Below are 26,711 nucleotides of genomic sequence, written 5' to 3' on the forward strand. Positions count from 1 at the left end.
TTTGTCAAAGTGTGATGTGCTCTCCAGGGTGTCCAGTATAGCAGAGGTTACAGTTGTCATCTCTGTTTTCTAGTCCTGCCACTGCTGCCATTTCTCACTGAATCACTGAAGGTCCTCAGAGCTGACCATTAATTCAGTAAGTCCACAGCGGAATATCATGTAACACACACACACACACAAAAGCTTCTATTGATTTATGAGAGCGTTGTTTGGGTATGTTTTCAGTTTTTGAGCCATGTTGTCATTTGTTTTACATGTCATGCATCACATTTGACCTTGCAGTGATTAGTAGCCCCTCGCAGAGACTGTGAAAGAGAGAGAGAGAGGGAGAGAGAGAGAGATGTTGGGTGTGTATTGGGGTAGTTGATCTTGTAGTGATTACAGTTGAGCAGAGACAGAGTGAGGGAGGGCACCTTGTGTTCATCAGAGTTTTATCGTTGTCTAAGTTTAGATCTTGGCTCACAGACGGCTTCTCAAGTAACAAGGCTGCAGGCTCACTTCAGCAACTCCACACTGACACAGAAACAGAGCTCCACACAGAGCTTTTAAAGGGAGATGAGCAAAGCCACAGAAGAGTGGCAAGTCAGAAGAAAATAAGAGGAGGCAGGGGAGGGGCCCTTAACACCAAACACTGTCATATAACGCAACATTTCAAACACAAGACACAGACAGAGAGAGGAAGAGTGCAAACTGGACTATTCTGCTAGCAAAGAACTCTTCACCACATCACTTTATCTCTGCTTTCAAACTGCTGGGACGGGACAATGACAGAGGAAGCAGAGGTGGACTTCAACCTGTCTCCAACCTCCGCGTCTGAGCAACAGGCTCCACATTTTCTACGAGATGTTATCTTCCACGGCAAGTTTAAGGTGAGTGCCTCCACGAGAGACAAACAGAGCACGCAGAGACTGACAGCGAGAGATGAGGCAAAATAGACAGAACCACTGAATGAAATCTGCGCAGGTAGAGATGTACACAGTATGGACTGTCCACAGATACTTGTTACAGGAATCTATCGTGATGTGGGATAGTTATATTGTTAAAAAAATATCACAATGTCCAAAATATGTAGATCATTTTAACCTCAGAGCCACATCAATTTGACATAACTTTTAAACCTCTTTAACCTCACTGACCTCCTGCTGTGTGAGTCAAAACAAACTACAGATGTTTGGCCAAAGAAAACCCAAATTTTATTTGGAAATGTAGTAGAGATCCCAAAGTTTCCAAAAATAGAAAATACATCAGGCTGATATTTGGGGAAATGTGAATCAGGCTGATATTTGGGGAAATGTGAATAAAAGGATGCACAACACATGAGATAGATCTTCCCATTAGATGGAACAGTTCAGCCATTAATAACAAACAAACAAAAGTACATGTGTTTAAGTATTTCACTAGTATACACATCACATAGTGAAGTACAATAAAACATAAGAATGGCACCCAACAAGAATGAAGTTCAACATAAATGACATGAACAAAGATAAATATTTCTCAAGACAGCAGCTGATTTTCTAGCCAGTTGTTCTTTTTTAACATGACCAAAGCTTTCCATTATTATCTGTGTTCATGTTAAAATGACATGACAAAATAATCGACTGTGGTATTGTAGGTCTTGTTCATTTAGGGTTCCACCTGCCTTTTTACTCACAAACAAAGAGTTGTAAACATGAAGTCATATAATAACTAATTCCCTGGACAGAGTTGAGACCTGTCACCCTGCACCATCACTGCTACCTCAGTCCATGAGGAAGATCAAAACAAAGTTGATTCTGCTTATTGACAGGAGAACTCACAATGCACTTAACTGCTCTTTGCCCAGACCACCACTGTATGACTCTTCCCTGGTGGTTAGGGCAGCAAAGAGCTCATAAAAGAAGAGCTGGATTAGAACTGCCAGAAAGGGAGGGACATGGGTTTTGGTTCATGAATACGTCTGTACTCAAAGATTGGATTCTAACTTGTGTTTGGATTCATAAATTTGTTCTTATTTCAAAAATATTTTTAAGATAGAGCAAAACATACAAGGGGTCAGGACCACCCGTAAATCATATCACACGATCATCATCAATGGAGTCGCCCAGCTGTCACAATATAGTAGATGTTCACCTTTCCAGTTTTCAGAGCATATTGTCCATGTTGGCTCAAAAATTGAGATTGAAAGTGAATTCTTGACCTCAGAATTCTGTCCTGGAGCTTGATGAAAATTTCTATAAGTGTTCCTGTAAATCAGTCTTTTGGTGAGATGTGTTTTGTCAGTTTTTCATCACATTTTAATTTGTTTTTCTGTAATACAAAAAATGCCCGTTGACTTAATTGACATTAGATGACGGTGTATGGCATAAAATTATTTTATGCCATACACACTATTTTCGGCACACTGGAATACACAGATATCATTTGAGTTGCTAAATATCTGACTGTAGTGCCTGGTATTTGCAGAGGAATGTTCTCCAGCTCTGCAGGTGTGTGTTCACTTGTGAGTGTTGAGTTGATGATCAGTGTCCTGTTCTTGTGACCTTAGTAATGTTTCTGACAGCTGACAGATGTTCTTTGGTTGCTAGTTTTTAAATAACACTGCTATATACACTTCCAAACGTGATATACATGTGGAATTGATTCAAGAGCAAACTGGCCAGTAGCACAGTGGAGCCCGCCTGCCGGGCTGTGGGCACTGTTTATCTAGGCCTGTTACTCTACTGCCTAATTATCCACCCATCCAAATAGCTTATCTGGGTCGAGGTTGTCTGAATAGCTGGCATAGAATATTTTGTCAGATTTATAACCTCATTCTTCGATGAAATCATTACTGATTGTTACTGTCTGTGTTGAGACATTTAACATTTAACTTTTGAGAACTTTGGCTTCCTTTGTTAGATGAAGAAAATATTTTGTAGTAATGTACTTAAGGTATTAAAAAAGAGTCGTTTCTATACCAGTAGTGAAACTTGGGTATTGTATTGGCAATAAAATATAAATGTGGAATAGTCAGCCCTATTTGGTGCAGATTTCAAAAGGTTTGGTTGGAGCCCTCGAGTAAAGAATTTACCAGGGTACTGAAGGTAACTATTGTGTCAGGAATACTTTCAGAATCATGACCATGTAGTGAGGTTGAGACCAGTGTTTAAGGGGTATGCCAGTGATTTATTATTGCACTTTCATAGAGTTGGACTACAACCTAGAGATATTAAATCAAAAGAATGGTCAAAATGAAAGTAGTAGAGGCTGATATATCCTGACCCTTGGTCCCTAGTGTGAGTCAAAGTTGTAGATGCTACATTTCCTACAATGTAACCAATACCATTTTTTCTTTCCACCCTCCTTTCAACATAAATACCCATAACCCAAAGTTTGGTAAATGTAGTTTTAAGTGGAATCCTTGTTAATGTTCACCACTTGTATCTCCAACCTGAAAATGAGATGAGGAGAATTTACAAAATATATTTATAAAATGCCTCTGACGCACTGGAGCCAACTGACCTTTACCTCATACAACGATCAGCCACAACATTAAAACCTGTTACCGGTTTTAATGTACACATATATATACATATATATCTATATATATATATATAATCCTAATATGATAATCGGTGGAAGTTAATCTAGGGGATTTTCCTGATATTGCAGTGACACAATTAGCCAGATAATTTCTTTCGTAGACCACTCTCTGGTTTGGTTGAACACCAAAAACAGACCACAGTGTGATGTTTCTTTTCCCTCACACAGGATTTTTGGCTGACTATAGACACTGGCTGCAGAAAGCACATGAACCAGATAACAGCAATGTTTCATTTTAGCTGTGACATTAACATCAATCATCTACATCTGAGAGTGATGTCTGATATGTTAATTTTCTATTGTGAATGTTTTCTTCATTGCTTTTTGCTCTAAAAGGTCTGTTAGGGTTAGAGCTCAGGTAATTTGCCAACTGGATCCAACATGAAACAAACTATCGCTGCCTGACCCTGTGCATGACTAGAAAACTGATCTTCAAGTGTAAAATGGGTGTCCGCCTTTAAATATTTATGTATGATCTCTGTGTAGTTTGATCTGTAGACACCTTACCTCAGATCTGCAGCCAGACGTTATATGGAGACTTCGTGAGTAGAAATACTGTAATAGGCTCAGGTCAAGACACAGCTCATAATTCACACACTATTTATGTCTCATATAGAATGTACTCAGAAGAGTCATAGTGGGCATAGCAGCTGCCACCCCTGCTATGGCACCTAACTGCCCCCCCCCCGAAAATCTTAATTTTCATTCACCACATTTCCAAACCATCCACATTCCTGAAATATATAGGAAATTAATTTGTTTGTTATAATCTGCAAAGACGAGTACAAATTTGGTTTTCATCCATCTACAGCGTGAGGATCCTCTGCCAAGGGTTTCAGAGTGTGAGTATGGTGTTTATCATGTTAAAAGGACATTTTTGCTGCACATTGTGTGCATTTTCTGCCTCGGAACTTTATTGTCATGGTTCACTCTCTCTGCTCTCATAGTGTCATTTTCGTCAGCAGTAGGTAGCTGTCTTCGACGAAATAAGCGCCACAAAACCACTGCACACACATATGTAGCACCATACAGCAAATAAACAAAGTTAGAGACTAGCTAGTTAACACCGTGGAATATTTAGCCGCTTTTTCTCAGGAGACAGTGGAAAACAACACAGAGCTAGATGGATAGTGAATATTTGACTTAGCTTTATAAGGTGGCCAGAAACACGGCTTCAAAAGAAAGCCAGTGTTGCTCTGTGTCTGCTGGATGTGTAGACAGACAACTGTTTGCTAGTGGGTTAACCATATCACCTTAAAAGTTCATAGTAGGTGATCAAAAGTGTTGTGCCCACAGCTTGTCTCTGTTGCCCCCAAGTGGCCGTAAATAACTTATTGCAGGTTTCACCACAGTTTATTTGCCAAAACTATAATCTTTCCCTAACCTCAACCGTAACACCGTTGCCATGTACAGATATTGTAGAAAGCAAAAATTTGCATTGGCATGGGATGTAATCTTGGGGCTTGCAGAATCATCCAATATCAACATTCCTGTCTGGTGGCAGGCATTACGGTTGGAATTATGTCAATGAAAACTGTAATGAAACATTTTTGTTGATGGCCCTTTTTCCGAGTCTAAAATTAGACTAAACTAAATAGAAGGTCTCTTTGGAAAAAAAAATCAACGACAAAATATATCACAATTTTTGTCAACTTAATACTAAATGACAATGTGAAAAATGGACAAGTGTACGTATGAACTAAATACTGTTTAAATGCAAAATTCTGTTCAATGGCATGCATCCTTGACAATGACAACTAGGTTTACTGAGGAGTCAGTGTGTTGTACTAACACAGCTTAGGCGCCTGTGTCATGAAGCAAGTTCAGTTTTTATTGAATCTGTTTAAGAGGATGTTGATTTATGTTAATGGTCATTTTGGAGGCTGTAATTTGCATTCCTTTTGACTTGAACTGGATTTTACTTTTCTATTATTATTTCCTAATATTTTGTCAACGTGAATCCATACAAATGTGATGGACAAATATTAGGAACACCTCTCAGTATAACCGAGTACAGGTCAACAGCACCACAAATTACAGCCTCAAAATTAACATTAAAATAAATCAACACGTCTTTCAAACAGATTCAATATAAACTGAACATTATAATCCTCATGAAGCAAGGATTTAGCACAGGGCTGTTGTATTAAACTTCACTAGTTTTATCTTGGTGTACCTAATAGATTGGCAAGTGGGTGTATGTGTCGCAGCAGTCCTTTTGAATTTGTGGTCCAGTAGTTTCTGATCAAGTATCTGACAAAAATGTCTATTATTATTATTATAAATATCATAACACAGCAGTGACATGGAAATTAGATAATGACGGTTAGATGATTGAACAAAATATTTAACTAATAATGAGATAACAAATTACAATATCTGTGTTAAGTATGAAGAGCTGTAGATATGTTTGCCAAGTGCTTTTCTGGACACCATAACAACCAGTAAAGACACAGTGAAACCGAAAATAGTTTCTTGGTTCAAATCCGATGTCCTAGGGTTAATTCTCCAGTTGTTTTCTGGTTTACACCAAATATACAATCACCAAACACTTCATTCGGAACAACATACTAACACTGGGTAGAGTCTCCCTTTGTTCTCAAAACAGCCTCAGTCATTTGTGGCATGAATTCTACCAGATGTTGGAAACTTTCCTCTGAGATTCTGGTCCATGTTGACATGAATGCATCACATAATTTCTGTAGATTTGTCAGCTGCACATTCATGCTGGCAATCTCCTGTTCTACCACATCCTAAAGGTGTTCTCATCTGCCTCAAGGTTGGACATATTGTTCATCCTAAAATGCTTTTATTCTCACCTCAGCTGTAAAGAGTGGTTATCTGAGTAACTGTAGCCTTTCTGTCAGCTCCAACCAGTCTGGTCACTCTCCTCTGACCTCTCTCATCAACAAGGCGTCTCTATCCACAGAACTGCTGCTCACTGGATGTTTTTTGTTTTTGGCAACACTCTGAGTAAAAACTCTAGAGACAGTAGTTTGTGACAATCCTAGGAGATCAGCAGTTTCAGAAATACTCAAACCAGCCTGTCTGGCACCAACAATCATGGCACGGTCAAAGTCACAGAGATCAAATTTTTCCCCATTCTGATGTTTGATGTGAACATTAACTGAAGCTCCTGACCTGTATCTGCAGGATTTCATGTATTAAACTGCTGCCACATGACTGGCTGATTGAATAATTAAAAGATTAAGCAGGTGTAAATGTGTTCCTGATAACATGCTAGGTGAGTGTGTGTATTCAATACACACCATCAGTATTATTGATGGTATGGTTGTCTTTTAGAATTACATAGAGGTTTGGGGATATAAATAAAGTTTGCTCTGAATACTTTTTGTGCCACTCCCCAGTCACATCACATTACATTGTAAGCCATATAGAATATGTCACATACGCAATGTCAAGGGACAATGCAGGATCCCCAAGTGAACATAGAGAGCGCAGCAGGGGTGTTCCAAGTTTTTTCATGCAAAGGGCCACATGCAGAAAAAAGTATATAGTCCTGGGCTATGAGCCTTTTACTTTAAGAGACTATCTTAATGAGCAAATTGTAAGTGCTGAATATAAAGTAAGTTTGACATCTCGCATGGACTGTTTGTAGTTACTTCCTGTTCCATTTTGAAATCACTTACCTTATGTGTTTATGGTAAGTTTTTTTTCCAACCAATTTTCTGTGTTACATCTGTCTCATCAGCCAATTAGTCCTCTGTGTATATATATATATATATATAGCCTTGTCTTTCCCCCTTTCAGTTGCCAGATTGACTCTGTACAGAAAACATGTAAAAAAGCCTGCCCTGTTCTGGAACAGGATTCTTTGGACAAATTAAACCAAGACTAGCTTGTACCAAAATGATGGGAAGAGAAGAGTATGGAGAAGGACAGGAATGGCTCATGAGCCAAATCACACTACATCATTTGTCAAACATGGTGGAGGCAGTGTTATGGCATGGGCATGTGTGGCTGCCAGTGGAACTGGGTCACTGGTGTTTATTGATGATGTGACTGCTGATAGAAGTAGCAGGATGAATTCTGTGCTTCACAGTACAGATGGATATCGACCCAAAACATACTGCGAAAGCAACCCAAAAACTCAAATCAAGATGTCGGGCCACACGTGGCATGCGGGCTGTAGTTTGGACATCCATAGCTACTGTTGCATAGTGTGCTGATACTAGAAAGGTTTCACAATACCCTGCCGTTAAAAATGGTACTATACCCGTTTCCACTTACGATCAATGCCACAAAACGAGAGGCATGGCTGCAAATACAACTGCTCCTGCCGACCGTCCACAGCAGATGCACAGAGCAAAAATATGGCAGACCAAGGGAACTAACACGTCCCACTTGGCAAACCATCTCGCCAACAGGCATGCCGACCTGCTCAAAGATTTTCAAGGAGCGACAGGTTAGTGAATGTGATAGCTCACATGAGATAGTGTGATTTATTTTGTGACAAGCGAACTTTTTCACCATCAGAGTTTGACGAGGCAATTAGGGGCCATGATAACTGTTTAATTTGGCTTTCTCCTTTCAGCTAACTTATCAATGAGTCCAACATCTCTATATGCAAACGCAATGCACACACTGGTAACCTTAACTTTACCATAACTTGCAAGTTGCTAAAAATCAGGCATTAACAAGTATGCAGTTCAACAACAACACCAGTTATAAATGATGAATTTATACTTAATCTGTGCTGGTGATGGTAATCATGGCATGTTGTCAATAATTATTTCTATTACTAGAAAATGCACTCAGCACAGCGCAGTCCTCCGTCAAGGATTCCTATTAAATGCTGTGATATCTGGTGAAAAAAAAAAAAGGGATATGAGGTTGCAAATATAAAGTTAACTATCAAAGAAATCACATAAACTCAATTGGTAATTAGGGCACAAGGTTACAACAACGAAAAGCAGGCAGAAACCTAAGAAACTTAACTAAGTGACATGTTCGATCTGTCTGTCTATCGATCTCCTCTACTAGCACCTACACACAACTAACAAACTTGATTGCCTTTTTAAGATTTTACCAGTTTCCCTCCTTGTTGCTGAGGTTCAAATCGCAGTAACATTAGCTCACATGAGGTGCACAAAACTCCACACACTTCATGTGTCACTGTGTGACCTGAGTGATTGCGGTCTCCCTCTCTTTTTCTAAAATCCGATCCAAATTAGGCAAACAAGCGTTTTAAGAGTAACTTCAATGGGAAATAAAAGGTTGACAGATCAGATGACATTAAATATTACACAAAATTTCTTTACAGATCTTGATAGTGACAAAGGAGGTGCCAGATCCAATCAAATAGGTGCCGGTCCCACTGTGGGAGATCCCACGTCCTATTCATGCAGGATCCAGCACAAATTAAGCCCTGATATTGCACCAAAAACATTAACATTCCATGTGAACAAAAACATGTATATATGTGGGTTATTTGGGCACATTTATGGATTTTACTGAAGAATATTGCAAATTACTATAAACATTTAGAACCTTTATAACTGAACAAGAATATTATAGACTAACTTGAACAACATGTTGCCCTCTTAGACTTCCAGACTATTCCACACATATTGTTGTCAACATCTCTCGTTTGTGTGCAGCTGGGCACCTTCATTGGCAGTCATTCCCCATCTCCTTCTCCTCTCATTTCCTGTCATCTCTCTGCTGTCAACTCTAATAACGGCAGAAATTCATAAATGATTAAACAAATTATATGTTACTTTTATACATATATTATATATTGATCTAATATTAGATGATGTTGTTATGCGTAGGCCCCAGTTTTGAATTGCTGCTATAATTTCACAAGGTGTTACTGTGCATGAGTTCAACGCCCCAAAGCTTCAAATCTTTTTTTCTGCACAAACAGAAAGAAAGCCCCAAAGCTTCACATGGTTTCGATTTAATGGGCCGTTCACACATACGGATTCAAAAAGCAGGGACAGTGACAGTCACGCAGTTATTCATTATGAATGAGACCTTCAAACTGTAATGGAAGCATAGGCTTGTTTACTACTAGGCTGCACTACGTGAACTTTAAACTTTCTTTTTTAACTTAATGAGTTACTGGGATTTAAAAAGAAGAACGACATATGGAAACAAATCGCTGACGTTATTGGTGTATCTAGCAGCGTTAGATAAGCCAAAAAAAACAAACAACTAAATTACACGCTCAATACAACACACCCCCAGAGCAGATTCATGAGAGGCCAGATACTGCCAACTACTTTGTATCCGTATGTGTGAACGTAGCGTAAATCAACTCGTCGTGCTGAATTTTGAAACTCGAATAGCCAGCTGTGGTGCTACATCATCTGCTAAGTGAGGAGGACAGATTTACTTTGTAAGAATGCATACTGATATTTTCTATCATCTTAACAGCTCTAAATCTTACATTCACCCCCCCCCCTTTTGTCCCCATGTGCATACTGTCAGCTGCTGAAGGCTCTAACCCCAGAGGAAAACACCCACTGCCAGCATGGCCTCTACTTCCAAGACGGCCAGCGCCGTGTTGATTATGTCTTCACCTACCCTGTGAAGAAGCCCGGTGGGGGCCGCTCCAGTCGACAGTCAGCACACCTGCTGACTGAAAATGCTGTTGCCCGCAGCCTGCGCCGTGGCCCCCATAGCCGTGACGAACATCTTCGACATCACGAAAATCAAAGGGCCAGAGTCTCACCGTCCCTGCCATCATCACCAGCGGCCAACGTGGAGTTGAGCTGTCCGGGAGAGACCTTCAACAGCCAGGAGGATCACAAGGCGTTCAGGAGGGAGGAGTTTGAAGGGAAACTGAGAGACACGGGGCTGGAGCTAGAGAAAGAGGAAGACGTGAGTTTAAATCTTTATCCATTTATTCTTTCCAGAAACACGCTCATTTTCCACCTAAGATCTATTTATAATACTGTCCTTACCAACATATTTCTGTGTTCTGTTGGCAAAGGTAACACAGTAGCACAAGTCAATGTAATAAGTAGGGAAAGAGCCAAATTATGACAGCTATTATTACAGTTACTCTTGAACTGTGGATGAATACAAGTTAAGCTAAAAACAGGCACATCATGCGCACAAGTCCAGATTTTAGATTTCTGGGGTCTTTGTTCCCTTCTTTTTCTATTTCATTGGCAGAAAACACGGTAGAAAATAAAGTAACAAAAATACAATACAAAAATGTAAGAACAGGAAAACCGTCACAGTAATCGTTAAAATGATCACACTTAGCCGCTTCCTGCTTTTACAGAGAAAACAAATGCCCTTTTGTAGAAGATATTAGGCACAAGCTCCAGCGGCATAGGTGCAATGCCTTCACCCCACACCCATTTGTAACAACACAAAATATGGATTTCCTAAAATATAACAAACAACATTGTACCAATATGTCGCTGTACTGTGCTAAATGCTTCTTAAAGAGCATGGGATTATCAGGTATTTTTTCCTCACTGTTGGCATCCACAGCCATTTCCATCCCAACAGCAGTTCCTGTTGTACTTTCTGTGTTTTCTCTAAACTCTCTAAACTCTCAGGGGAACCGCCACCGCTCTAAAAACTGTAAAACTACACCCCCTACTGCACAAAATCAGCACCTACAACAGGACTGCTATCACAGGGAATTTCCATGATGGTGGTCGTACTGCAGAGAGAGTGGATAAGTGGCATTATGTGTCACAGGGTTACGGTTAGGGTGAGCTTGCTGTCTTGCTTGCACTGCATGCTTGGTCCGCAGCTGCACAGTGCAGCAGATTTCATGTTAAGCTTTACATGTTTAATGGTATTGTAGTACAGGCTTGCAGGAGGGATGCACCTTTCTCTGTCTCCCTCTCGCACTGACTCTGATAAGTAAACTCAGAGCATATGCTGATGCAGAGTACAAGTGTTCCCTGTGTCACAAATTTGAAATCAGTAAAACACTTTGTAGCTGGACTGATCGAAATCATTCTTGCAAGTGGCTGTAATGAGGCTGTAACGGTAACACAGCAACACACACAAAACAACGTCGTAAGTGGAAATGTTCATATACTATCACTCCTTGTCAAAAGTTTAATTATATTGTTTAGACATGTTATGAGATTGGGTTTATATCCTGACCTGAGGACGGACACACCATTCCGTTTTTTGTACTGTAACGCACACTCTCATCTTCTAGGATTACAGGTATTGTGAATAGATACACACTTAACAAACAGACCTGAGCTGCTGTGATAAATGCTGATCAGAGCCAACGCTGCAAGTTGGTCTGCCTGTCAAAAATTTGACAAACCCCAGAACATTTGTGTTAGTGCTCACATGAGTGATCAATATTACTCAAGCTTTTGTCTGGACCAGTACAATCTATAGAACAAGTTAAACTGTGCAAGGCCTTGTCTCACACACAGATGAAAATAGGATCCTCCTTCCACAGCTCTTCTGAAATGTGTGCTCCTAATTCACACAAATGTTTGAAATGTTACAGAGTTGTTGCAAGTTAGCGAGATAGTTTTTCATATATAATAAAATATATGTCCCCTTTAAGAAGTGGAGCTTTTAAGGACCTGCTTGCTGAGAAGCATGAGGATATACTGCATTATTTATTTAACAAAGTTTTGCACTTACAAAGAGGTGTGGATGCTGCAAATTATATTTCCTTTGTAACTGCTGAAAAGATGGAAACACATTACCTACTAATAAATCCATGAAATTATACATTCCATCAAATACTGTATAATTAAATGACCATGCAAAAGAATTATTTGTTATAATAGGGGCCAATAGAGCTGATCTGTGAGCCACTGTGTTCGCTAATCTGAATCCAAATTCTGAGAGAATGAGAAGCAATCTCTGAGGAAGCACTGGACGGAAAGATTCAAATGAGCAGTACAGGTAAAGAGGGAGAGCAGCAGATCCTTTCCATGTTCAACCACGCTGGGTATTGTTTTTCCAGCCTGTGAAAGAATGAATGAATTTGATACCTGGTAGAATGTTGGAGGAAGGCGACCCATTTCTAATGATTCAGTAAAAGCCTCCAACAGGATGGGGGCTACTTCTGTCATAAATGTCTTGAAGAATTCAGACATACAGCCATCCGGGCCAGGTGCCTTATAGTACTGAAATGTATTGCTTGAATGATCTTCCTAACAAATGGAGGGGGATATCTATCTTACCAAAGAACTCTTCTCTTAATATGCCCAGTTGATCTGTTTTATATAAATTGACATAGAACTGTATACATTTCAATTTATTTCTACTTAGTTTGTTGTTATGCTTCCTGAATCTGTACAGATTTCCGTAAATAGTCTTGTTCCAACTGATGCTCTAACCTGGTGAGCCAGTGTGTTTTCCCTCATGTTTTTACAATTAGTGTAGAGATGGATTTATTAAATTAACAATCTCTGAGAAATGACTGAATTCAGTTTGTAGAAAAGCGTTTTTGGTTGATAAATCAGGAGTGGGGGTTATTGCATTCTGACGACTTGGAGCTGGATGCTGTTCCCATTAGTCTAAAAGGGAACAGCCTCCAGCGCAAGAAAACAGTCTTATTTTTTCTCGTTTTGCTACTTGACCAAATTCTGTATAAGTTCTGGATGTGTCTTTATTGAGAAGTGCGAGCAGTAATATTTATGGATCATGATCTGACAGTACAGGGGGCTTGTTCTGGACACTTTTGGTGCTGATAGCAACTTGGAATCGATTAATGAATTCTGAGACACAGTTTACTCAAGATGTTGCATTCTGTTCCGCATGCTATGCTGTGTATACTGGCCCGATATACCTCTCTTCATTTCTGTCTGACAAGTTGCCAGCTTGCCGGGATATCTCCAAACCCAAGCTAATGTCCATATGCAGATAATACTGCAGCGACGTATCCCAAAATCTTAAAAGTGAGTTCAATTACAACAGCCTTCTATCTGAACAGCATTTTTGAACCTAACATTACGATATCACATTCAAAGGTAATAACAATCTTTAACCAGGTGGTGACATCCCTAAAAAGAAGTCTGACCTGCAAGAAACATCAGCTGTCAGATATTCAGACAATTTGTAAACAAGCCAACAGTTTATCTAAACCACTTCCGCTGCTTGTGGTGTCTGATCCTAAGGTGATGGTGAGTCTGGCTGGGTAGAACAGGCTGTAGGTCACGCAGGCCTCGTAGGGTTTCTTTTTCATCTCATTGAAGGTACCTCGTAATTTGCCAATCTCTGGGCTCATGTCTGGACAGATATGTACCTGGGTTCCCTCGTACATAAGCTGGCCTTTTGTCCGGGAGAGATTCAGTATTTTCTGTTTGTTCAAATAGTAATGTAGGTGAAGCATTATGGAGCTGGGGTCTCTCTCCTTGATTTGTTTTGGGGCTGGAGTTCTGTGACCTCTGTCAATTACTATGAGGGAGCTGAAGCTGGCTCTACGTAGAACCTCTGGAGAAATCCTATAGAAATCTTATCTCGTTTCCTTCTTTGCCTTTCTCCTTGATGCCCACCAGATTTAGGTTCTGCCCCCTGATCCAGATACTTGTCTGGAAGTTTCTAATTTGTGTTAGTTAGCATTTGCTGTGTTTTTTCCAGCGCTGACAATCTGTCCATTGTTTCGTATGTTGTGTGAACTCACCTGTCAGCTTTAGGTTTAGGAAGGCAAGTCTGACAAGCATAGCATATGTTTAATATGAATATTTTACACATGGGTATTCTAGACTGAAGTCATTTTCTCAAGTGAACAGCACTTTCAGACAAGTTTGGATGTGGCTTTGGCTTTGTTTATATTTAACTATAAGAAGCTAGGAGACATCCACACCTGAATGTCTTCAACAATATAGGCAGCAGCCAGTTTCTGTAAAACTCTTTGCAGGGTTGCAGCTTAGATATATCTGTGTATCAGCCACATAAACTTGTAAACTGATATTCTGCCTATGTATACCATGTCCTTATGCCAGCATATAAATAGAATATAAGACTCTCTACAGCAGTGACTTGAAATGGCTGACCTGAGGTTGCACGTGCCACATCGAAAGTCCTGATTCCTATCTTCCTAAAAGTGGTTGCAAGGGCAACTGCAAACTCCTATTGGAAACACACGTGTGTGAACAACCAATTTTTTGATATTTTGGTGACCACTGGTGGTAGAGCAAATTAGTGTAAAATCAGCAGGTGGAAACAGGATGCAGACACAAATTCGAGTCTAAACAACTGGCGCATTCACATCTGGGTGTGACCACCACATTTTTACCATTTTGGTGACCACAGACATTGGCGCATACCAGGCGCAATTTAGTGCCGTGTGGAAGAGAGAACGAATAAATGATTAGTATGAGGAATATAGAATCAGCAGGTGGAGTCTATATACCGACGGGTGACAACTTAAAGGAAAAACCAACATAAAGTGTCTTAGCAAGGTGTTAGGCCACCACGAGCAGCTAGAACAGCTTCAATGCGTCTTGGCATTGATTCTACGAGTCTCTTGAGTCAAGTCTACTGTAGAGATGGAACACCATTCTTCCAAAAGATATCCCCTCGTGAACTATGGATGGGGGCATTGTCAACTCTGAACTTATACTCCTCCTTTGCATATTTGATTAGCCTTTATGTCTTTAAAGACCAATAAACATAAATTAGTTCAAATGTAAAATGTCAGTCCTTATTTATTTAATGGAATAAAAATCAAATAGCTCTTATATCTTTCAACAATGCTACAAAATGGGGTTTGGAAATGTGCTTGTTAGTTTTTAGAAAAACACAGGTCTATTACTGTTAAATCTATGTGTTGGAAGATTTCAATAATTAATTAGTCAATTAAGGTATCCAGGCTGTGCTAGCTGTATGTAAAGTACGCAGGATTTTGGAGAGGGGACAGGGAGAGAAAAAACACTGTGACTTGGGAAGATAGCCACTTGATTTGTTTAAGTGAGGCTTCTGAAGCCTCATATTAGCATCAGATAAATGTTTGAATACATTTTTGCACAAAACGATGGGTGTGTATTTTGTCCCCCATGACTTACATTAAAAGAGCACTAGGAAGGGATATTTTAATGGCCAGTATGAACATGAGGAGTCATTCCATCAAGCCAAACCCGTTTCAGTGTTCCTATGGGCACCTGACCAATGTTTTGAGACAGACTTGAAAAACTGTTAACCTATCCTTTAAACTCTGTAAGCCAGCCCTGGCGCTACCTATGCCCCTGGCTTTGCATTGGCAGGAAAATAGAGCCCTGATGTATTAATATACTGTACAGCACCCAAATATTAATATAAATCATCTTTAATAGGCTATCAGTGGTGCGTATAAGTAAATGAGAGGGTTAAAAGAAAGTGAGCCAGTGCTCTTCAGTGAGGAAAGACTGGAGCACACTGATTGAGTTGCAGCCTTCAATATTTGAGTATCTTCATCCAACTGCTACATTTACTACTATACTACTGGGTCTCCATCAGACTCCGTGTCAAAACGTTAGTCTGTTTGCACAATTAAAAGCTGCAAGTCAATCTCAGATGCTAACATTTCTGTTAGCATTTGAGGGCTACTGGAGGATATCAGTGGTGAAATGAAATTTTACAGATAAAATTCTGTCAAACCGCAGGTTAGTAGCTGACATGGCTTGTTGAGGGAGAACCAACAAAGCTCATTATCTTTAATTTGCCTTTTCAGTCTTGTTACTGCTGGCTATGCACACACTGCAGCTGGAATTCTTGCCACCACAAACTGCTGTACAACAACACTGTCAAACTAGAGGTTTAAAAGTAAAACATTAGTTTGGATTATGAGACTCCTCCCTATAATTCAGTAAGAACAGTTTGCTACTTAGACTTCACATGATTCAGAGAAGAAAGGGTTGATTCATTAACAAGTGAAATTTTCAGATCAGATAAGATATCAGTCTGTCATCAAATAGTTCAATCATCTGTTTGAGATGGTGCTCGAGCCGACACTATGGAGCTTTCCAACAGTCTGATTTTACGATGAAAGATGGGTGGTCTGTTGACTTTTCACTGCCGATCAAGGAATCTGTTCTCAAAAGTCTCTTTGAGATTTTCAGGCAGTGTTCCATACCAGGCTACAATTTCTTTTAGGGCCTATGCATTTAGAACACAGGGAAAATGAATCTGATCTCCATACTGAAGACGTCTCCTTCAGCGGCAGTTTGTTGACAGATGTGTCAACAGAGTCTGTCAGCACAGGTTTTCCACACAATATGCCACATTTAAATTGCCTTGGGGGTCATGGAGCCTGTGCTTCACCAATAACTTTACTGCATTTGAAAGCGCCCATAAAGTATTCAAAACTTCACTGTAGCAGTGAAATCATAGGTGAGGTTATTAAGAGTCCAGGCCAAAAGGGTCATGAAAATATTATCCTAAGCTTTTTGTAAATTACTTAGCTTGCTGATTATTATTTGTATGCAATGGACAACATAGGTTATTTTGGTGTGAGAGAGCAAGGGAGCGAGAAAGTGAGAGGGACAGCTGGAAGACCGAGGCAGGAAGACAGAATTCTGTTGTTACTGATCACGACTTGTAATTTTTGTCATGAAAGTGCCAGGAGATGTGTCAATATTGTTCAATGACTTTGTGAAAAATGAAATCAAAGACCCAGGGAAACAGAACCAGCAAGTAGGACTACTCAATCATTTAAAAAAAACTTATGATTGAACCAAATTAATTAATTTAAAATAAAATAAAAAATGAGAAGCACTATAGCTCAATTAATTTTTAATTTCAAGCCCTGTATAAAGTATTCCTACTTGTACAGTACTGGTAGAGTTTAATAGTTTAACAATGACCAGTGCATGCACTTCTCTGACAGTTTGGTATTTTCTTGACCTCGAAATTCATTTTGCCTATCTGTGTGGTATTTTGTGCCCAGCACAGAGTGTACAGTGCACAGGTGGGAGGTTCAAATTAGTGCTGGGAGGTTTGAGTGTTATTTTAACTCCGCAACCTATAAATATAAATAGTCACCCTAAATGTATTGAGTATTTATAGTTTTTAAGTATTGGTTGTTGCACAGGTTTCAGGCCACAACAGTTCAGGGCACACTATGCTAGTAACGAGTGGAGGTGAAACAATATGCTTCATTATCCTCACAAAATATTAAGCCTTAGTTTACCCAAAGTATATAAATTATGAAATCAAGAAGTGTTTTTACTTAAATGGGATATTTGTGTTGATGCTACATATGTACTTTTACAGTAAGTAAACAAAAATCTTCCAACTTTTCTATGTATGTTGTATCATGACAGTAGCAGAAATGATCTGGAGACAATAAAATTACTTCAGTCAAAATGCAAAACAATTAAAAAGCTGCTTAAGGCTGGAGATATACTTGCTTTTCAAACATGCGTCTGTGTTTGCAACTGGCTATGTCGTGAATGTAATTGTTCACATGCCTATGTACTATGTGTGTTACTAGAGGATACCTCTGGAGGGTACATCAGAGATTTCAGACTGTAGAGAAGTAGGATTTGCACAATGTAAACGATAAACATGGCAACACTCTACTTACTATGTGGTTAATTCTGAGATAATGGCAGAAAAAGTGACAGCGGTGCAATTGTAGAGGGTATGTAAGGCACCTAAATCAAGCATCTCATGACAACGGCGAGTATATTCCTCTCGTTCTGCCAAGTTGAGATATTGATGATGAGAAACACTACCGGTATTTTCAAATGTCTGCCAGGACATTTGAAAATAGCCCTCTAATTCTACACCACAACACACAATGAGTTCAGCAGAGTAGCTTGCCGTCACCCTCCACTTTCGAACAAAAGGGCAGCAGCCTTGTCAGTGAGCCACAAGCTTGGCTTCTAAACTTTACGTCATTGTTTTTGCAGTTTACGTGCCTACCCTGTCTGCCCCTACACTGCCCTTACCATCCATGTGCGCAGTGCAACTTGCGGACGCGTAGCGTTCATTTCTGAGGACGCGCACAACAGATAGTCCAAATGGACGCAGGATATGCGAGGCAGCTGACTGGGCTGACTGCAGGTGGCTCTGTGTTGATAATTGGCTCATAGGTCTGTGGGAACTCCAACCCAAACACTACCCAACATATTTATAAAGGCCAGAAGAACATTAGGGGCAGCAGAACCCAGCACATGTGCTGTATAAAGCTGACACACGAAACTGTAAAAGTTTTAATAATCATGCTCGGCCAGTTCTTGCTTTCTTTTTCTACAGCAGCCTTCCTGTGTGTACTTGCCGTAGACTGGTCCACAGCACCCGCTACACTGTCAGAGAGCAATGACAACTTCCGCATGGAAGAGTGCGCAGCTCACACGAGCATGTACAAGCATGAATATTGTGGACAGTACGCACACTCCCACAGGGGAAATTCTGATAACAGAAGCCGTGACTTCTGAGGATTAATTGTGATATTTCAACATCAACCCAATCATAAGCAGGATGGAAGATGGCTTTAGGCTGTTTCTGGAGACTTTTCTGGTCGGAATCCACAGCAGTTGGTGTTGAAGCCGGGAATGTCTTCACGACGGACTACGGGTGTTCCCTGAAGTGCCGTTCAGTTGCCAGGCAATGGGTTCTAAAGGGTTTCTCAGCTGGCCGGCGCTTGGAAGTCTGCCAGCAGACTTTCTATATTGGTAGACAGTTGGTTTTACTTGTGTAGGCAGTGGTGGGCAGACGTACAGCATGCATGGGTCCCTTGCTGGTTGATGGCAGAATAATTCACTAATTACTGTTCTTAAGTTTTGCTAGGTAACTTTGGAAGGATTTGGCATAGGCCGGATGACACAGAAACCTTTAAAAATCTTTAAAGTCAAGGTGTGGTAATAAGTAAAAAGTTATAAAGATGTTTCTAAAGAACTTCAGTTCTTAGGATTCAGTTTTGTATAAACTTGGCTTGTAAAATAAAGGAAATAAAGATTGCACTTACAGACAAACGAAAAATTACTCTGAGAGCACGTCGCAAAAGAAAGAACAAAAAGACAAAAATGAAAGACAAAACAAAAACAGCATAACATCAAAAAGAAAAAGAGTCAGGGGAAGAGAGCAAAAAGGCGAAAATGAGAGAGAAAAAAAGAAGACATAGGAACGAGCTGTTTTTATTCCCTGGGGGATGCTGGATGCATCATGGGTGTGGTAAAAGTTGAAAGGTTTAACCGTGAGTTCACATACAAAAGTGTCATATCCATCTTCCACCATGATCCATTAAACACTAAAACAAAACTATATATAAAACTTAATTACTATAAATTTAAATAAGGAACAATATCAGCATGTGTTTAATGACAATATATCATTCAAAACCTTCAACATAATGCAAATGATTAATTGACCAAAAAAAGAATTGATGAATAAGAATAAATAATAAATCACAACAATCTTCTTTTATTGGTGAAATAGTGAGACCCCCACACACACACACACATTACCCACCCATACCATTGTCCACACTTTCACTCCCTGTCTCTTATCATATCATCACATAAATTATTGTAACTGTTTATGTTATTGTCTTTATGTCTGTCCATTATGTCTATCTAAATTGTCTTCTATGTTTTTTGTGTGTGTGTTCTGTCACACTATTTCACTAAACATAGACTTGTATGGCGGATGCCTGATTACACATGGTCTCTATATGGCAGTGTGGTCACATGGTAGACACTGCATTAAATTTTATATTTTATATTTCATAACTTGGCCATTTCAAATGATACAGGATATGGGACATGAACTAATTTTCATAAAAAACATTCCCTGAGTAATATTGACTGGGTTATAGAATAGGACAATTTTGGACACTTATATTCATACTGAGGGGAGGGCGGAGAATGTTTGTGTGTGTGTGTGTGTGTTTGTGGGGAAAATACAGTGTTTGTGTGTATATATGTGTGTATGTGTGTTTGTGTGTGAGTGTTTGTGGGGAAAATGCTGTGGTTGTGTGTGTACAAGTGTGTGTGTGTGTGTGTGTGTGTGTGTGTGTGTGTGTGTGTGTGTATGTGTGTGTGTGTGTGTGTTTTTGTGTTGGTGTGCGTTTGCATTTGTGTGTGTGTGTGTGTGTGTGTGTGTGTGTGTGTGTGTGTGTGTGTGTGTGTGTTTGTGTGTGTCGGTCAGTGAGAGTCTGTAATGAGAGGAAGAGTTCACACCTTTTGCAGTTGGTTGGACCAATTGCAGTTCTTTCGATGTTATCTTATCTGGGTAGGCAAACAGTCAAATATCAGTCAGAGCTTAGATTTTATTGTTACAGAATTAACTCATTTTCATTCTGTGGAGACTTGGATTGGCTATTCCTACCCTTTGCCTTGTGTCCACTTGGCTCTGTTAATCCTACCAGATTTTTGTTGAAAATCTCTCTGTCATCTCTTCTGTCCTGGGAGTGGATCCTTTCTCCATTCTATTTAATGGCAGTGAGATTAGTTTTATTGTGAGAGAGGGAGAAGGGAGATCCTTGGGTCCATAAACAAACTGAATGTCCCTACCATGACCTCCTTAATGGCATGCTAACGAGGCGGCTCTGTCCCCTACATATACTGTATGAAAAGCACCTTCTTCAGTTCATTGAATCCCTGCAGCCATCTGAAGGCAGCAGGACAGATATGTTGGTAAATCTTCAGCCTCTCACGCCAGAGGCCAGCATTATTATGCATAACTGTCAACTGTGTTTAACCACATGCAAATGACATCAGCCTGCTACAAAATAACCACAAAAATCTCTACACATATCAGATAGGTCCATTGCAACTGGGTATGCTGCCTGTTTATGCCCCAACAGAAAGTTGGACTTAGTGGAACTAAATTCATTCTTGGTCCAGATAGGTGCAAAATCAGTTTCATAGAATCAGTCTCATACGTAACTGATCAACCAAAAATTTGTGAATTTTAATTAATAATTAAGTTTCAAAATAAATGGGAAGTCTGGTAAAATTACTAGTGTTCAATTTAAGTTACTATTATATTACAACCAGTGCTATAATGCCAATGAAATAATAATGTAATAAAGGCAGAAGTACTGAAGTACTTTGTTGGCAGAGGATGGCTTCAGATAATATTACAGCAGGAAAAATTCCATTCAATTTTATTTATATAGCGCCAAATCCTAACAAAAGTTATCTCAGGGCACTTTTCATTTAGAGTAGGTCTAGATCATACTCTTAATAAAAATATTTACAGACCCAACATTCCCCATGAGCAAGTACTTGGCAACAGTGGCAAGGAAGAACTCCCTTTTAATAGGAAGAAACCTGACTCATGGTGGGTAACCATCTGCCTAGATCGTTTGGGTTTAGAGAGAAAGAGTGATGGGGACAAAGAGAGAGAGGGAGGAGGAGTGAGGGGGAGACAAAGAGAGAGAGAGCAGGAGGAAAGAGAACATAGCACAATGCAGGTTCTACATAAAGATGTATAATAATACTAAGACTAATAATACAACAAATAACAATAATAGGGCTAATAATAAGCATAGTAATAACAATAATAATGAAACTAAATATAAGAAAAATAATGATAATTGAAGCAGTGAGTTTTGAGTAGGATCATGAGGGCAGTAGGTGGCCTGCATTCACAGACCCGGACTCTGCAGCTCCGGAGGCAGGCTGACCGAAACTGGAAGATGATTCCCCAGTAGAGAAGCCTGATTACTGAAGGCTCTGCCTCCCATTCTACTTTTGGAACCACAAGCAAGCCTGCGTTCTGGGAGGGCAGTGTTCTACTGGGGTATTAGGGTATTATGAGCTCTTTAAGATATGATGGTGCCTGACCAGATCATATTTCTCCTGTGTTAGTATCACTGCTTTGGCTCCCTATAAAAACCAGAATAGAATTTAAAATCCTCCTCCTCAACTACAAGGGCTTTGCAGGTGAGGAGGAGGATTTTAAATTCTATTCTGGATTTTACAGGGAGCCAATGCAGAGAAGCTAACACAGGAGAAATGTGATCTCTTTTCCTAGTTCCTGTCAGTACTCGTGCTGCAGCATTCTGAATCAACTGGAGAGTCCTTAGAGACTTGTTGGGGCAGCCGGATATAAAGAATTAAGATAATCCATCCTAGAAGTAAAAAAAGCATGGACTAGTTTTTCTGCATCTTTTTGACACAGGATGTGCCTGATTTTTATAGTGTTACAAAGGTGAAAAAAGGCATTCCTTGAAGGTTGCTTTATGTGGGGGTATCAGGACATATCCTGATCAAAGAGAACTCCAAGGTTCCTAACGGTGGTGCTGGAGGCCAGGGCAAAGCCATCTAGAGTGACTATGTCATTAAGTAATTTGTTTCTGGGGTGTTTGGGGCCAAGTACAATAACTTCAGTTTTGTCTGAGTTTAATAGCAGAAAAGTTAAAGCATTCATGAAGTTTAGCAAGCTGATTTTTTTCTTCAGGCTTCATTTACAAGTGTAATTGGGTATTGTCTGCATAACAATGAACGTTTATAGAGTGTTGCCTAATAATATTGCCTAAAGGAAGTGTATTTAAGGTGAATAGAATAGGTCCTTGTAGAACTCTAATAACTTTTGAGCATATGGAGGATTTATCGTTAACGTGCACAAACTGATATCGATCTGATAAATAGGATTTAAACCACCTTAAAGTAGCCCCTTTAATGCAAATTAAATGTTCCAGTCTCTGTAATAGGATGTGATGGTCAATGGTATCAATTGCAGCACTAAGGTCTAACAAGAAAAGTACAGAGACACAGAGTCCTTTGTCCGATGCAATTATGTCATTTGTAACTTTCATCAGTGCTGTCTCTGTGCTATGATGCATTATAAATCCTGACTGAAAATTCTCAAATAAACTATTGTTACGTAGAAACTCATGTATGCCATCTCTCCTAATCAGACTAAGTCTTCACGAGAAAGTCCGCCAATTATCTACGAAGCCCATGTCGTTTGCTGGACACCATGTTGACAGCCAGCGGTTGAATAATGACATGCGGATATAAATATCATCGCTGTACAGACTAGTCAGGGGTCAGAGAAAACCACGAGGTCCGATTTAAGAATTTTAGTATAATTATGTTTATTCTTAGCCAGCAGTTTGAAATAGTATTCAGCGTCGCCCGCTCTGGCCCCAGGAATACATTTGACTATGGTTGCTGGTATCGCTACCTTCACGTTTCTCAAGACACAGATACCAATAACGAGAGTTGGTCTCTCAGTGGGTGTGTCGCTGAGCGGGGAGTATCTATTTGAAACGTGAACTGGTTGGTGATGAACCGTGGACTTCGGCTTAGGGCTACGCTTCTTTTTATGAACAGTCACCTCGCCGACCTGGCTTCCCGGCTGCTCAGGATCTGCTGGGAGGATCCCGACAATCACGACCATTTGTGAAAATATAAATGGGATTTATTACACACTAAAAGCATTGATCATAACACCAATAATATTTGAGCATAACAAACATGGGGAAGAAATGGTAAATCCTTGCTAGATTGGTGAGACTATATACAGATATGCAGTCCTGGTTCGTCAGCTGGGTGGAGCCATCGGGGCCTTCTTTTAAGTTGGATATTCGACAGACATTGAATCTGGATCCAGTGGGGTCCTCTTATTAAGTTTCACCATGTTCTTTCAGTAAAAGAATTAGCTCACCTCCCAGCCCTCGTCCTTAACCACTGAGGTCTGACTTAAGGGACTCATACACTTTACTGTATATTGCACAGTAGTACAGTATAGAGGTTACATGACACGAACAGCTATTAAAATAATAATATTTATGAATATTTATCAATACATATTATTAGGCTAATAGATATGCAAAGCATATACAATATAAATATCATTCCATATCATTATGATTTAGTTCATGATTTTTTTTTTCAATAGATCCATGTAATGTGACATAGTGACTGCAAAGCAATACCAGAAATTATTACTACTATTTCAAAATAAGATGCACCTCTGCCTTTTCAATGTCAAAACTATATTTTTATAGAAAATTCATGATTTTTTCAAAAACTATGTCATGTGACCTAGTGGTTTACAATCTATTGTAAAATGTGTGGCTACATAGCCCAAAAAGGGCACAGCCTGTTATATTGTACATTAGTACTTTTTAGTACTATTTATTAATACTCTTGATTAATATTTTTTTGATAAACACATTGGGGTCCAAAAGTTTTTTTCAAAGTTTCTGTTTTTTTATTCCTGATGACATCAAAACATATTTGAGTTGTGTACGATTGAGCTGTATTTGTATGTTATATATGTCTCTTAGGCCAAGATTCCAGGGGTGGGCTTTGTGAAGATTCATGCTCCCTGGAACGTTCTCTGTCGGGAGGCTGAATTCATGAAGCTCAAGATGCCCACCAAGAAGGTGAGACTTACCGTCACTTTCCTTTCTTTCTGTCTGTCCATCTGTGTAAAGAATGAAGAGGCCACTTCTCTTTTAACACTACTCAAGTTGTCCAGCTTTGTAACTACCTTACAGTATGTGTACTGTGTTTGTCCAAAACAATGTACATTTTCATGTACAGTGTTCAGGAGGTACAACATGGACGTTGGACTCATGAGTTCCACTGCTCCTGTGTCAACAGTCTTTGTACTTTGAAAATCTGTTTCCAGTTCAGCTTTAGCTTCTTTAGCCAGTTTTGGCTAATCACAGCAGACCTGAACCTGAAGGCTGGTTTCAAGTGAAAATGGGAAAGGTTTATCTGGTAATACTTGTCACTGACCAAGTATCCAGTATCTTTTATCACCCAGTGTGGCATTCACTGTCTATTGTTTTTCACAGCCTGAGGTAGAGTATAGTACATACACTCCAAAAAACTCACAGTCTTTATCTGTTCCATTTACTGACTGTCCACTTTTTTTGAATCCACAGTCACGTGCTGAGTGTCTTCCCTCACATCAGTAATACAGTTGCTGCATTCCAGTGTCTCTTAATTCATTTTTGGCCCTTGACTTTGTTTTTGTCATTTTCTTGTCTGAACAGTCCTTTCCTCCCCTTTTCCACGAAAAGTGTGAGCTCTTGATGGGGCGTTTACAGAATGGGTTTCACTTTTTGTGGCAGGAGGCTGACAACTCTCTCACATACTCTTATGATTCTCTTGAAGCCATAACAGGACATCTCAACCGCATTTGCATTCAACAGTCACAAGTTGGCAAATACCACGCTTTTACAATAGGTTGTTGCATTAACTGCTACATGGCACTATTATTACTTGGATTAATAATTGAATTACGAGTCAAATACCTTCTCTTTTTTCATGCACTTTCCTTCTCTTTCCACTTGTGGGTCGATTCTGATCTATCAGGGCAGCTAGCACAGCTAGAGTGTCAACCTGGTTAGTCTCTAAAAAGATGCATTCTGATTTACATTAGATGGTGCAATTTAGTTTCCAAAACAAATTTCGTATTGATAGAACAGTCAGGTCTTGTTTAGATTTGGATACTGTTCTGTATATGGGCAGTTTCTCCCAGTTTCTCAAGTCCAGTTTCTAAATTCCTACTTCATTCAAGCAGGTCTTCAGGGTTCGAAGGGACGTTTTGATATTGTGATATGTTGAAAACATATTGAGAAATGAAAACATATGAATGTCATGATTTAGATCTCTTATTCCATCCTTTCAAACTAAGTTTAAAATTCACCCAACAGACAGTGCCAAGGAGTACAGAGTGAGAAACAGTAAAAAGGAAATGTCATTGACCTGTCACAAGCATCAAGACAAAACGATAAATGACTGGTCCAGTAGCATCCATGGTCAATCAGGGCATCCGTGGGAGTTTACTTCTGTTTGGTATTGCTGACCAATCTTGATTAAACTCTGAATTGACTTGGGTTTTGTCAAATCACTATAAGAATTGTTGTCCCTACCTATTCTGTTTATTGAAATGACGTTGTATTTTCTGTTTTGTTGTGTTTTGTGAAATGTTCAAAGTTACATTTACTCCATTACATGTACTTAAGTAACTTTTTTTGAGTAAATTGTGCTTGGAGTAGTTTTAATGCAGCATACGTTTTACTCTTACTCAGGTAGATTTGTAGAGAAAAAGCATACTTTTACTCCTTTACTCTGTATTATTCCACCCCTGAAATCAGGTAACCAGAAGTAGTTTGTCTCCAAACGCAGTAAATGTGCTGATATTGATGAAGAACACTTCAGATGAACTTGACATGATCATGTCATTAAAAAAGTAAAAATAGGCTAGAAAAGGGAAAAGAAAAAATTTGTCACAAGGAAAGTAGCTGAGACATACTAGTTCTTGTGAACAACGCTTGG

The 26,711-nt window shown here is 39.5% G+C and overlaps 1 protein-coding gene across 3 annotated transcripts in view; it reads left to right on the forward strand.

Annotated features, from left to right (window-relative positions):
• The first annotated feature begins 480 nt into the window (after nucleotides 1-480).
• Nucleotides 481-26,711, forward strand: part of LOC120793475 (anoctamin-1-like) — a 122,052-nt gene continuing 95,821 nt past the window's right edge. For 2 of the 3 annotated variants that reach the window (XM_040133595.1, XM_040133596.1), the window contains exons 1-3: nucleotides 481-869; nucleotides 10,021-10,413; nucleotides 24,707-24,805. In XM_040133595.1, coding sequence (XP_039989529.1) covers nucleotides 765-869; nucleotides 10,021-10,413; nucleotides 24,707-24,805 — 597 coding nt within the window. In that variant the 5' untranslated portion in view covers nucleotides 481-764. The remainder of the gene's footprint in view (nucleotides 870-10,020; nucleotides 10,414-24,706; nucleotides 24,806-26,711) is intronic. The other variant, XM_040133597.1, reaches the window with a different exon arrangement.

The sequence above is a fragment of the Xiphias gladius genome, chromosome 8 (genome assembly GCF_016859285.1).
Source record: "Xiphias gladius isolate SHS-SW01 ecotype Sanya breed wild chromosome 8, ASM1685928v1, whole genome shotgun sequence".
In the NCBI taxonomy this organism is placed as follows: domain Eukaryota; kingdom Metazoa; phylum Chordata; class Actinopteri; order Istiophoriformes; family Xiphiidae; genus Xiphias; species Xiphias gladius.